General features: G+C 42.8%; 1 protein-coding gene across 1 annotated transcript in view; it reads right to left on the bottom strand.

Moving 5' to 3' along the window:
- CRTAP (cartilage associated protein) overlaps positions 1-13,696 on the bottom strand; it is a 17,189-nt gene extending 3,493 nt beyond the window's left edge. The window contains exons 1-5 of the mRNA XM_009695562.1: positions 13,551-13,696; positions 12,774-12,945; positions 11,606-11,734; positions 9,878-10,023; positions 6,891-6,974 (exon numbers count right to left, since the gene is read on the bottom strand). Of these exons, the coding sequence (XP_009693864.1) occupies positions 6,891-6,974; positions 9,878-10,023; positions 11,606-11,734; positions 12,774-12,945; positions 13,551-13,634 (615 nt within the window). The 5' untranslated portion in view covers positions 13,635-13,696. The remainder of the gene's footprint in view (positions 1-6,890; positions 6,975-9,877; positions 10,024-11,605; positions 11,735-12,773; positions 12,946-13,550) is intronic.
- Positions 13,697-14,615: the final 919 nt, after the last annotated feature.

Below are 14,615 nucleotides of genomic sequence, written 5' to 3'. Positions count from 1 at the left end.
CGGAAGAGCTGATCCCATTGTCACACCAGCAGCTATGCCCAGATTGATCGCTGTCCTTGCCCCGTTAGCACTCACTTGACACCGCATCAGGCATTTTGCATGACCGAAGTCAGCAAATATTTCACAGGTGTTCAGTCCAGGGAAAAAGCCTCCTGCCTGCTGATATCTAATAACTTCATGCTGGCCTGCTGATCTGGGGTCTGAAATGATTCTCTGGTAGGATTTAAGCATTCAGTGTGATGGAGTTCCTCCCGTTATCTGGTATGCTCTTTGGCTCCTACCTACCTTAATAGGAAGGACATCAAATTTTACATGCAAAGTCAGCTGCAAACCCATAATTCTTTCTGCTGCCAGCTACCAGAGGGGACAACAGCCACCCAGCTCTAATGCAGGTTACATAAATATGCTGCTCAGACACAGTGCTGATGTAAATCAGAGTTGAGCAATATATGACCTAAAGCGTGATGTAGCTGTCTGGCTGGTAGCTAGTAAATCAGTACGTGAAGTCTGGCTAAGCTCAGGGAAGAGAAAGGTTTGCCGCCAGACCAGTACACACGCCGGATAGTTAGGCAGCCAACAACTGGGAATTACGCAGACGGGGACTGCTCGGTCAGCCGCAGTGAAACACGTCCTCCTTGGCAAGCTGGTCCTCGGTCCGCAGTCACGGCCTCCCAGTCTGCGCTGGAGGTCGGGTACACGCTGCGAGTACACCAGCTCTGCCGACAGCCCGCGACCACCCTCCCGGTGCTACCAACCTCTTCCCTCTCCCAATCCAGGGCCAGTCAGTGGAAAAGTGGGAGCGACAAGAGCAAGGATGTATGAGAAAAGATGGGACAGGTACAGCCTGAAAGATGGGAGGCATGATACTGAACAGCGGAAGGGGATGCTCCCAGCCTGCTGCGAGCGGTAGGAAGACCAATCCAGGGCCAGTCAGTGGAAAAGTGGGAGCGACAAGAGCAAGGATGTATGAGAAAAGATGGGACGGGTACAGCCTGAAAGATGGGAGGCATGACACCGAACAGCGGAAGGGGAATGCTCCCAGCCTGGTGCGAGCAGTAGGAAGAATCAGAGAAGCTGATCTGATCAACCGGAGCCTCTAATTATCTGTCAGATGCACAAGTTGAGCACCCTGGGCTTAGATTAACAACTGAACAGAGGCACAAACAGAAAGAACAAGTTTTGTACCACGAAGGTCTTCCTGAAGGTACGTGAGTAGGTGGATTATAATAAAAAATAACTTTAAAACAGAGTTCTTGGTCAATTCTGAATAAACTAACCCAGGCTAGTGAGACTGGTGCACTATTATAAGCAAAGCTAGAGCATTTGGAAAAATAAGTCCTAAAAAGGAGAAAAATGCAGAACTCCTCAATTATTACCACAAGCTGAGTGTCCAAGACCAAGGTACACGTTGGGCCAGGGATTGTTGCCGGTCCTCCCTTATGCAATATTAAATGCTGCATTCACACACACAAAGCACAACCTTTCAGAAGAAACGCCTGTGCTTTGGAGACTCCTGGCCAGCTATTAAAATAAACAGCAAAGAGGAAAAGCTCCCAATGCGTGGCTTAGTTATGGCCCGCTTGAGACTGATGGTCCAGCACCAATTTTTTCTTTTGACAGCAGCATTTAAAAATAGTAGCAGGCAGTAGCAGCTGTAGTGCTCACTGACAGACTCAGACACTTCGCTGTTGTTACAAAGGCTAAGCATTGCCTTCTGCGTAGCAAATATTAATCATTTGTGAGTCCCTGCCTCCACCTACAAACTGTTCTGTCCTTTGTCAGCATGGACTGGAAAAGTTCTGGGAAAAAATAGCTTTCTTGCAAGAACTCATACATTCCATGCGGAATTGCTGATGGCCTTTTCTGTAGGGATTCTATAGGCGCTGCAGTGGAATAGCCTCTTCTTCAGGGAAGTAACAGAGAATATTAAAATAATGGTGATCTAGAATGAATTAAGATCTACAGGAAAATATTATTATGGACAAGCTTTCATGCATGATTATCAGTGAATTAATAAGAAACAGCCTTTATCCTATCTCAACCAATAAACTGAGCCTTAAGAGACAAAACACAGAGCACGAGGAACTGGCTGGATGTCTGTTTCCTTATGGTCTATGACCTAGAAAGAAAATATTCATCCCACAAAATGTCCCCCAGCTGTCCTTCACAGCAAAAAATCAGATTTTGCTAAAGTTCAAAGATCTTAATGACTGGAAACTTGTTCAACAGTGAGAGTAACAGATTTTATTCTTTTATGTACTGGGTGGAGGTGGCAAGGTTGTGGTAGCAGGAAGGGTTGCAGGCATGGCCTCTGTGAGGAGAGGTCAGGGCTGCCCTGTAACTAATGACTAATTGTCCTGTAACTGCCCCGGTAACTAATTACAGTAACTAACAGGAGTGGTGAGAAAGCGTTAGGTTATTAAAACCAGCAGATTTTGTTCAAGGATGAATAACCATCTCGCAAGAGTAGAGACAAAGGTTTGATAGGGACGACTGTGGAGGATACACGCTCCGTGGGCCTGCTAGAGCCTGCAATGGCTCACCACACAGCCCGCTGGCCAGCAATATTTTGGGGGGAAAAGACATTATTTTGGGATATCAGTAAGGCACGTGTCAATGAGTGGCTCAGCCTGAAAGGTTTATTCAGCCTTCAACCAAGAAAAAGTCCCTTGATCTAACCTTCAGTTAAAACACCAGAGTTCAGCGTAACCACCTCAAAGCCCTCCCAGATCCTCCACGAGCAGTACGGACCAGGCTGGACATTCCTCGCATTCTAGCAGAGGAAAAAAAAATAAAAAAATCCCTCAATTCTTTGTGCAGAAAAATTATTTGGCCCTTAACTTGTTTATTTTTCAGATACTTAGTCCACAGTGTGACCCACTGTCACATGCTTTTAGGTTGTTGGGTTTTTTTCAATATTAAAAGAGCTTAGTTGTTCTTTATATGTATTTTAACTACTTTCTCAAATATTTTTCTGTTTCATTTTTTAATGATATATTCTGAACACATTCTCTTCCCGTATGCTATGGGAGATTGCAGTACACTGCAGTTATTACAACAGTATTTTACAGTAATCCAATAAACGTGCTTTCCTCTTAACATTTTCATAATGCCTATAAAACACAAGTCGACCCAGTTTCAGAGCAACTTCAACATCGCTCCCATTGCACTGAAAACAGAAGCCTTCTAGCGGCTTTGTTTCTGAGCTCTGCTGATGCTCTCTTGCCTGCTTTATGCTACACGCAGAAGCTTAAGAAAATCTGGGCAGGTAAAAAATTCCTCCTTATGTCAGTCCCTGCAACTTGGGGACACCTTGCCATTTAAACCCAAGCATGCTTGCAGCTTCCCACGGCAGGTGGTTTCAATGGAAGGAGGAACGCCTTTGAGCAAGACACACAACCGGTGGTAAAGAAGCAAGAGGGGAAGGCAGGAGAGCCAGCCACTTCTGGGGAGCAGTATCGCCACTAGGAAACGATGATGAAAAAAAAAAAATCTCCTTTTCTTTTTTTCTTGAAAGAAGCGTTATGTTGAATGGGGACGGTAACAATGCCAATTAGCTGCCAACTCTCTCTGTAAGAGCTGCCACCAGCTCTCCTCAGCGTAGCGGGGCTGTTACAGCCCTGTCGGTCCCAGGTCACGGGCAGGGCAGGGTTTACAGGCCTTGCCGTTACAAGCACACTTGTGTAAATCATTTGAACATATGCAAAAAGTGAGTTAATAAAGCTGAAAATATGTTGTTACGGATTCCTGAACAGAAAAATAGGCTGAATTCAGATTAGTATTTGCTATCAGGAGTCCACTGGGCCCTCGTGCTTTGATGCTATTCCATATGTTCTCTTTCCATCAGTCACGTTAGTTCAACGCGTATTCTCCTTCGCATCACACTTAGGAACGGAGCATTTGAATTTCAGCTACTATACAAATGGACGCACACATTATATACAAATAAAAAGAACAAGATGCCAAAAACGTGGGTCAAAGCTGCCAACAATTTTTCACCTACTGATTAAGTATTGAAAGAAAAATCGCATTGTAGGATCATCCCAGCCAAATACTTGTGGTTCTTATGTAACTTAGAACAGCTAAGTAGCTATCCCTGAAAAAAGATTTCTCAAGAACACCGATTTTATGGGCCAGAAACATGTCTCATACAATTAGTGCAGTGCTGAAGTTACATCTACACTAGCTGAGTATCTGGCTTTTAGCGACATTTCAGTTTGCTATGTAAATCTGTGCAATAGTAGGAGTTGTATCTATTACAGCCTTTATGCATTACACATCTGAATAGAAATCAAAAGGCTTGACTATCCATGGCCAACTAAGATGACAACACTGTGTAATGTTCTTTTCGCTGTGGAAAACTGTGAGGATATTTAATATTAATTACTTTTAAGAAAAAGTAATTTGTAGCTAGTTGGCGCTAATATTCTCTGTCACCTCTACTGTGTTAAATGTTTGAACTAGATTTTTCATTTCCTTGTGGAAAAACATTAATAAAGTAACATGAACAGGACAGTATTTCTTGTAGTGACATATGCAAAAATCATTACTGCATGTTCCAGCCTCTGCAATTACTGCAGTGTGTTATTGGAAGAAGCCACATGTTCTCACTTGCTTTGCTAATGGGATTGAAAAAGACACATGGATGATCTGGGATACGGAGCACTGAGGAGTCTGAATAAAGTGAGATTCTCTGTTTGGGAATAATCACGTTCACATAGGAAGAGATCCTTTTGCCACATCAATCCTTTTGCTTCACTCAAGGGAAGAGAATGATTTATTTTTTTTCCTGCAGATTATTTTCTGTGCTTGTTGGCCCACAAGGAACTTCACAGACAGCAAACACGGGCCACAGAAACTCACAAAAGGTATGGCCTATGGCCCAAGAAGCACATGGTTTAAATAAACAGAGTGCACTGAAAATAGAGGTCGCCTACGTCCTTAACAATTTTTAATAAAGCTTTTACTGTAACACCTTATCTGGGTTTTTCATCAGTTTTCAGCATTCCTATGGAATAAACTTTTCAATCCGTGCCAGGAGAAATATTAAAAAAAATTCCATTTACACTACCAGGTCCTGCCCATATAGCAGAAACTGCAAGGTAGCAATTTTACCTTTGTGCTATTCCTGCTCTGTCTGGACTCCCTGGAAGGCTCCTGCAGCCAAAGACAAGTTCTGGTAGCCAGGGATTTATGAGTTCACTACCAAAAGTCAGAGCCAAGCCAGCGGCATGGACAGCCGCCATCCCTCCCAGGTTCTTCAGCCCCGGGAAGGGAGGGCACCGAAGCCCTTCAGCTCTTCCCCGGGAGAGGAGAACGGTGACTTTCCTAATACGACCAGAGTGTGGGGTAGGGGTCTCTGTGGCATGACCAGCCCAGTAATTGTGGTGGTTTGACCCAAACACGCAATCCGGTGTAACGCGACTTCCTTGTCACTTCCCCAAAAGTTTAAGTGACCTTTCCACTGTACCCCCTCCTGCAGACCGCAAGGTCATTTATAATTGCACCGGTGAAATGGGCTACAGGAATGAATGTCAGCAAACGAATGCTTGCTTATTCTATGCACGGTGAGGCTGAAGATTGTTTCTATAATTCCTTCCTGTAACAACATATGGGGAAAGCCCTCACAACGGCCTGCTTCTCCCCTTCCTTAATTACTCACCTCTGTGTTTTGAAGCAGCAGATACGACAGAAGGAAAAAATTACAAATTAAGTTTATGCCTAACATAAGAAAACATTATGGGCAAAGCACAAACCAACAAGGGAATATAAAAAAGTGCTCAAGTATTTCACACCCTGATGAAAATCCATAGAGACTAGTCCTCATCTAAGCTTAACCTTTTAACAAGCTTATTAAACTATCTTTCACAGAGTTTTATCACAATGGAAAGTCTTCCTAAAGTCTAGTAACCTTGCAATGGAATTTTATGTATAGAGTTGTTTTCAGGTCACTAGCATACTGAAGGCAGAACATACAAGTTATTACTTCTCCGCTATAAAATACTATGTCTCCCTATATGCTGGATAACATAAAAATTGCAAAGATGATTTAATTTTTCAACATAAACCATCTTTCTCTTTTCTAACTGAAAAAGACCTCAGCAGTGCTCATTACAAGTACCCTGCCCCATGCCACAACTGAACGTAGTTCTTTGCCAATGCCAGCAATGAACTACTCCGTCATTTGAAGATTTTTTAAACGTCTAAATGAAATGTTTCGAAAACAAAGCAAAACAAAAGGCAACCCAAAGCCTCCATGACTTATACTTTACTTTCAGCTGTGGGAGACAAAGAAATGCCCTTTCAACAATTTAACTACTTTTCTTGCACAAAAAATCCACTTTACATATTTTCAGTCTAATAGTAGTCATTATAGGTTATTTGGCCATGAATTCCAACCATTTAAGAAGCAAGCCCCGGTGACCAAAATGTTACTATGCAGAAAAAAATAACACATAATGAGATTTCCTTTTGACAAAAATTACAGTTTAGGTGGTTACTTCTGGACAAATTTATAACTATCTTTAAATCTAACTTAAACAATATTTCAGAAAAAAAAAACCCTACAGAAAAACGCTGGGTTTAAATATATATACTACTTCTCTGCCCCCTGGTGTTATAGCTTGCAAAGCGGATTTTCTTTTTTTGTGGGCTGAGTGCATTATATTTACCTTTGTGTTAATACTGTCCATACTTCTTAAATGGTACATGATGTTCTTTGGGTTTGTTTCTTACATTCCATTTACAGAAGAAAAAATTATGATAAATTGGTCACGGTTACAAGAAGATTTTTCCGTATTTGCTAAATCCTGGAATTCGATCTATGTTAAAGGGAAGATGATACATGATTGTTGTTTTTTTGACCATGATTTCCTTTCTAGAAAACTCACCTCATCATCATCCATCAGATGTTCCTTTGCGAATTCATACATTTCCAACTGGAGTGTGGTTATGTTGTGGTATCGAACTGCCTCCTATCAAAACCCAAAATTTCTGTGTTACTTTAGGGTAACAAGACAGGGGAATGTCATCACCTGTCACCTGAAACTACTCCCGTGAAGTCAGACCCAGACTTAGTAGAAGGGAGATCCCAGGGGGGGTTATAAAGTTTGAGAAAGGAAAGGGCAGAACAGCAAGCAGCGTATCCGATGTCTTCTGTGGATCTTTCTAAGCGCAGGCTCTGCCGGTGTGAGAAGAACAAAGCACTCTCCTCTTTCTCATGTTTCAAAGCATTGGCGAGTCTGAGAATACGGAATGAGACTGCCAGAGCTGAGCAGCAGCCTGGGCCTGCATTCCAGCGGGCTTTGGACGTGAGAAAGCCTCTGTCTCCCCATGCGCTGGCGTAGGGCGGCAGGCAGTTCTGGGAAAATGAGACACTAAGCCATTTTGCATGATAATGACTCACCAGCCCAGCCTGACCCCGGCTAGGGACATTCTGCACCGTCACCCACCTGTCCCTCCTCACTTCCCCAGCCTGCCCAGCACAGTTGAGCTCAGTCACCCACTCTCCTCTTTGTGAATGCCAACAGTGATCTGCTCTGATTATCCCATTTAACTCTTTTGGGGGAGGAAAACAGGAGACTTTCTCCTTCACAAGAACATGTAAAGGTTAGTGCCAGGGCCAAACGCTGCTGTCACCCTGTTACCGCTTTGTGAAAATAAACCAGAGGCATTATGGTTTTCGTGGCAAGTGATTAGGACAGTAAGCAACTTCTGTTCATAGTTACATCAAAGTACAAGAACAGACAGCTGTGTGCGTTTAATATTTTACATTTAAAACTTAAATTACCTGTAGTCCCCAGTTCCTGAGAAGTTATCAATGAAACATTCAGAGTTAATGTGTAGGGCCCTTGTTCTGTCCTCTCGGCACACGTATGCCAAATCTGTCTGCGGTTTGCAGTTCTATACCGTTGCTACCCCTCGCTCCCACCACCACCAAACATTGTCGCCAATATGGCTGTAAAGCACAGTTCTGTTCCCAAAAGCAGTGACAAAGGACTGGTCCCTTTCCCCTGGGAGCTCAGACTCGCTGCTGCTGCCTGAAAGAACCAAGGCATTTTTGCTGTGTTCTGTCTCAGCTGGCCGTGCAGGGCGTCCCCCGTGCAGATACGGTGTGTTGCACATAACACCTGGCCACAGGTAAAAACCACTTAACTCAAATGGAGTGGTATTTTTCAGTTGAGCTGGCTGGCCTGAGAGGAAGGAAAGTGTAATTATCAAATCAGTGCAACCTACAAGGTGCATACGTGAACTGCTCTGCACTGCTGCCACAGATAAAGTCGAAGGACATGGACCTGTTGGAGCGAGTCCAGAGGAGGCCACGAAGATGATCCGAGGGCTGGAGCACCTCTGCTGTGAGGACAGGCTGAGAGAGTTGGGGTTGTTCAGCCTGGAGAAGGGAAGGCTCCGGGCAGACCTTAGAGCAGCCTTCCAGTACCTAAAGGGGCCGACAAGAAAGATGGGGAGGGACTTTTGACAAGGGCAGGGAGTGGCAGGACAAGGGGTGATGGCTTTAAACTGGAAGAGGGAAGATTTAGATGAAAGATTAGGAAGAAATTCTTCCCGGTGAGGGTGGTGAGGCTGTGGCACAGTTTTCCCAGGGAAGCTGTGGCTGCCCCATCCCTGGAAGTGTTCAAGGCCAGGTTGGATGGGGCTGTGAGCAACCCGGTCTGGTGGGAGGTGTCCCTGCCCATGGCAGGGGGGTTGGAACTGGATGGGCTTTAAGGTCCCTTCCAACCCAAACCATTCTGTGATTCTATGAAAGCCAGTCACCTAAGCACTGCACAGATGTACCGAGTTTTAACGCAGCATTGGGCCAGCACCAGCCTCAGTGACTGAGGTGTCTGAAGAAGCAATGTGGAAAGAGCAACTGGAACATTACCCTGCAGGATGCCCGCTGTTGCTTCAGCTAGGTTAATTTAAATGACTCTTCCACAGGGAAGTCATGCCCTAAGAGAAAAAGGCATTGAATTTAATTTGTGGAACATGTATTGCTCATGACTAACTACTTGTACAGCACATACCACTGACGCCTACGGGGTCACTCAGGTGCCACAAAGCAGTTCATTCAGTTGCATGACATAAATCCTGGTAACAAGAAATTAAAGAAAATCCAATTTGATTGTCAGAGTCCAGGCTGCAGGAGTCCAGAAACACAGCAAAGATGGTTTTGTATGTAAAATTTCCTTGGACATCAAAATTTAAGAACAGCATAGAAACCTATTTTTAGAGTAATTTTTCAAAGCCAGACTGCAATCATTGCTGGACGGACTGATGTTTACTGTGGGTTCTTTGCAGCAAGTATTCTAACTGAGATAATTAGATGCAATATGGTCCTGAGCCTTTTTCCATCCTATCCACCCAACTATGTTCTAAATGGAGTAAGGGGAAAGTGAGTTTAGCTGGGGTTATCATATCTGGACACATTCCAATGCCCATAGAACTTGAAATAACAAGCAGGTGGGCAACCACATGTTGGCAAATAAGAAGTGATTGACGAAAGCCAAATGTCACTGGAGTGATCTTTTCATCACAAGATTTCAGGGGCCAGCTGTTTTATTTATTGAGGTAGATGAAGATATAAATATGCATAAGTGGCAGACAAGTACCAGCGTGAATTTACTTGTCACCATATCATATTATATACTTTTGCAGTACATTTCAACACAGAGGAAAGAACTATAAAGAACTATAATGGCATTCATTGTCTACATTACACAGTACATCTCTGTGTACAACTTTACATATGGTTTTAATAAAACAGTATGCGTTTAACTTCAGAACCAATAGATAACCCAAATTTTCCCATCCTCTGACCCACTGAGTTTCAGGGAAATATCTGAATATGCCTAGAAGGCATTTTAAGTAATTCACCTACCGATCTGGGCTGAAAATCCTCTTCTTTAAGTCCCCATTTGTCTTTGTGGTACTGATAATAGACCATGTTCTGTTTCATTACTTCATCTTTCTGGTCAAACAGAAGGTAACTAGCAGCACAAGCAGCTGCGTTCTTCATGTCATTCACTAATTAATAAACACACACACAAAAAAATCCATAAGGTAAATGAACAAATTCCTACTATTATCTAAGCTCTGAAAAACTCAGATGGAAACAGAACCCATTTTCTACCTCCCCACCAGCTGCAGAAAAAAAAAAAAAAAAATTGCTTCCCAGAAAGGATATGCTATTTTTGTGTTCTGAAACAGGTAAGGCCATGATTCAAAAATGGGGACTTACCTCTGATGGTTTTCTATGAAAATCCTAACCAAATGTCCCTCCCAGACATCCCAGTATCAGTGAGGTATCAGCCCACAACTTGGTGATCCCCACTGGGGCATTTATTAAAAAACAAAAAACAAAAACAAAACGTTAAACCCCCCCCACTACTTTGTACTAGAATTGACAAAGAGGGAAGAGTCAACGTGCAAAACGTGTAGTCAGACAGCATAAGCAAAAGTAATTAACGGCTTGATGCTACACAGCTGGATGTGTCTTCCCTTTGATGGTGGAGCCTGCAGGAGTAACTGTAAAGGCTACATGTGTTCTTTACAGTGCAAGTAGTTCCTCAAGAAACCACAAAATTCACTGAATGATTTACTTGTCAAATATGTAATCACTGAGCACCAGAATACTGCAATTTCTGTTAAGTGGTCCCCTCTTCCTTCAAAACCCATTTAGCCCCATGTGCCCCACTCGAACAGGCTTATAAGAATCCACTAGGAAAAAGCAAATGGTATGAAATACTCTGCAGGTTTGTCTGTGGAAGAAATTCTGAATAGTAAATTGAAAATTGAGTATTTATTCAATAGAACCAGTGGTGTTACGTTAAATGTGTTGCCTTGAAGTCACAATCTTTCTTTTCTCTAATTGAATGAGTTAGAAGTTTAAGAAAAAATTTCTTGTTAGAGCTATACAATCAGCTGCTTAACAACCATGTGGGCCTGACAGCTTGACCACCATGGCTTTTTGGCACAAACTATGGTTTTTTGCACACAGGTGTACAAAACGGGTCTGTGTCATTGCACGTGTTCCAATGGAAGTGGCTGACACTGTTTATCCTAACATGTTGTATTATCAGTTACTTCAAAAAGACAGAAGAATTGGTGTATCATTTAAACATCTAAAATACATACGATGAACATTTATCATTTATATGAAACTCTGGAAAGCGTAAGTAACTTGTGCTGGCAATAGGTATCATATAAAGAATGAAGGGCAGCGATGGATCAGATCACACTTACTCTGGAACTGCCTCATTTTTCCAACACCCAAGTGGAGACCAGTCACAATCATGCATAACTTAAAACAGAGGGGCCTGTCCTGGACAAAATCCAGCCCTTATGGGACTTATGTTCAGTAATTTATTTCGTCATGGACAATTTTATGAGCATGGGCTCTATACGTAACGTTTATATCCCATGCCTGTTAACTACAGTTATACAGGAAGAAAAAGATGCCAGGCAGCTCAGACTTTCTGTCCCAGAACAGGTTAAAATGCAGATTCTGGATGCCACTATTTACTTTCTAAAGCAGAGAAAAAAGATACGGACGGAAACTGTCCCACATCATCCCGATGTTATTTAAGCACATTAAATCGCTACTTACATTTATAATAAGCAAACTGCAAGTAATGGTACATGGTGGCCACAAATTTCTCAACCACAAAGCCTCCTATAATGGGTGTCAGATTACTCTCGCACTGCACTTTGCATGCAAGGGCTTCGATATAATGGTCTAGAAGGAAGAAAACAACACCACAGGATACGGATAGCGCACCGTGCATTGTTATAAGCCCTCCCATTAGCTACCCATTAAAATTTGGCCTTATAATGCTCTCCTGGGTCCTGTGCATCTGGATCTTGCTGCCTGGAAGTACGAGCATCTAGAACTCCATCTGAAGTACATATCAAGTACTGGTACTCAGCCTTTCAGTAAAAATCAGAGCAGGTCTGGACTTGAAATGTATCAAAGCCGCAATTCCAGAGAACTAAGCAGTTAGGTCTCACTGACACCTACAGACAGTCTGTAGTGGAAGGTTTTATAAAGAGTGTTATGGAGTACCACATTATTTCCCAACTGTGAACAGTGCCTTTTTTTTTTTTTTTTTTTAAATTTGGAAAGCCTTTGCAATTTCATTAAACTATTGCATGAATATGGTCCACATGCTGCTGAGTACAACTGTGTCACAGAGACATAGAGCAGGTGACTGCAAAATAAACCTCCAGAGATGGTCGCGTTTCATGCCTGTGGTTTGGATGTTCTCAGAGAGAAGAAAGACACGAATACGCTGCTCACTACGAAACAACTTGCAGCTAGAAATGTTTAAGTTCACAAGCTTACCTGGTCTACAAAAGCTTGCTACAATGGCATACGAGTAGAAGTGATCTTATCTTCAAGAAAATACATTCCGATAAAACCTTCCATCAAATAATTTCAAGTGTTTTAAGGATCTATCACATCAGGCAACAACACCAAACAAATATTTTAAAGCCTTAGTTTCCTTCTTAGCCACATTTGGCAGGAGAAGGCAAGGTATCTAAGTTTGTGCAGCAAGGATCTGACCAAGGCAAAAGAACAGCAAAGATGTTTTCACCTCTGACAGAATTCAAGCGGTTTTCAGTGAATCTAATAAACTCGTAGTGGCCCAAACTGAGCAAGGGGCACCATGTGCGTTTCAGACTGCAAACAGGAACAGGGCTTTGGTAGCCAATCCTACGGATAAACTAAAATGCACTTTTGGGACACCTTCCCTTACCGTTTCCTAACCACTCACCTGCAATGGAAAGATAGAAGTCTTTAAAATCTTTGATCTCTCGGGAGCCTTCACAGGATGCTGTGCAGTCATCGTAGGCTTTGAAGAAATCAGGAAGAGCCAGTTCCATGTCCGAGATGGATGTTCTCCAATTGTCACCATTGTATGCTCTCACAGCCCTGACAAAGAGATTCTGAAAAATTGGCAGGAATGAAAACCAGAGGTAACTGATCTGTGGAAAGTTGTCTGTAAATTCAAATACAGTAAATGACGTCTCTGCATTTCTGGATTACTATATAAGCTGTTACCCAATTACTGTGAGGATAACAAATACAGATGGCTAATGGATTTTACCAGGTATTTCCTAGAGAGCAGAGTAGGTAATTCCATTTCAGATCAACAGAAAAGCCTGCTGGACAGAGGGAACAGTGTGAGTCTAAAGCACAGCTTTTGCCAGAGATTTTCAGTGGGGTCTTTGCACCAAATGTCCGAGTTATTTTAAGCTGTGCCACCTTTGAGTAATTCCATATGCCTGCTTAGCTCCAGCAGTGATCTGCATGTAGTAGCTTTCAGGTATGCCACTGTCTATGATTCACTGTGACTCATTTATGGAACAGTGAAAAGCACGACAGGTGAGAAGTACTGAATGCATCAAGAATCAGAGATGACTGAGGAAGACAGCAAGACGGAAAAAAGAGTATAAAATGAGAACATGTAACCAAGTGAGATCTTTGAATCTCACACAATAAGAGGAGTAACAACAGTTCCAAAAGACCAGACTCTGAATAAAAAGCATACCTCATAAGGCTTTGTCTCCAAGTCTTTAATATGCTCCTCAGCATCAGGTATGCTCTTATAGTAGGCCATATTCCTTTGCATCATTTCATCATCTGGATGCTTCAGAAGAAACGTGTGAGCTGCTGCAATAGCTTTTGGAAGATTATTAGCCTAAACATGGATGGAGAGAGGAGGAATGGGGGGGAAAAAGGTTAGCTGGAAAAAAACAGTTCAAAGTTTACCACTTTGTGTCAGTGAACTTTCCCACAGCGTCTATATTCCCAAATTTACTTCTACTGAAACCACAGTCTCAGCAGATACAATGGTACAGTAAAACTGATATAATTCTTCTCAGTTTTACTCCTAGCTGCATCACTATGGACATTTTTTTTTTAATTGTAAAAGTCTATTATTGTTGCAGATAGCATAGATGATGATTGTAAGCCAAAAAGAAGACTTGTTTTTTCCTTTTGCCCTCCCCTGTTCATGAAGCTGACAAGGCAGAAGATTATACTGTTGCTCCTGTGTGGGACTAATCTCACAGCAATTACTGATGCTAATCCATGGCTACCGGGATACCGGGAAGGAGTCATCACTTACCATGTTTACATGGGTCTAGGTAGCTCATTTCCCTGGCAGCACAGATAACAATAATACAATAATAAATCTTCCTGATGGCATTTCAAAGTTAGAGCAAATAGCAAGGACTTGCTCAGTAATCGTGTCCTAATGTACTATGTGATTTTCTGTACCCCTTTTTAAACTAATGTTAAAGCCCATCAGAGATGATACTTTGTGCAGTATGCATTCCTCATCTACACCTGCATGTGCCAAACAGGTATGTGCTGCTGTGTGCAGATGGGGCGGGCTGGGGGGGCTAAGGGCGGCGCTGGCTGCTGCTGCTCCACTCCTGCTGCGCTGTCCCAGCGCTGGAGCTCAGCCAGCCGCCCTTCCCGGCTGTCCCAAAACCACGCGCTTCCAGGCAGCCCAGAGGGTGCGAAACGCAAAGGGAAACCTCAGCTGCACTTTCGTCAAATGCCTGGTTGCTTCTGTGCTTTATGCTTTAACTCTGTTTGTTGGTAGGCT

This window comes from Cariama cristata, unplaced genomic scaffold (assembly GCF_000690535.1).
Source record: "Cariama cristata isolate BGI_N322 unplaced genomic scaffold, ASM69053v1 scaffold7512, whole genome shotgun sequence".
Lineage (NCBI taxonomy): Eukaryota > Metazoa > Chordata > Aves > Cariamiformes > Cariamidae > Cariama > Cariama cristata.
Note: the sequence above shows the minus strand (reverse complement) of the source record. Positions and strands in the feature narration are given on the sequence as shown.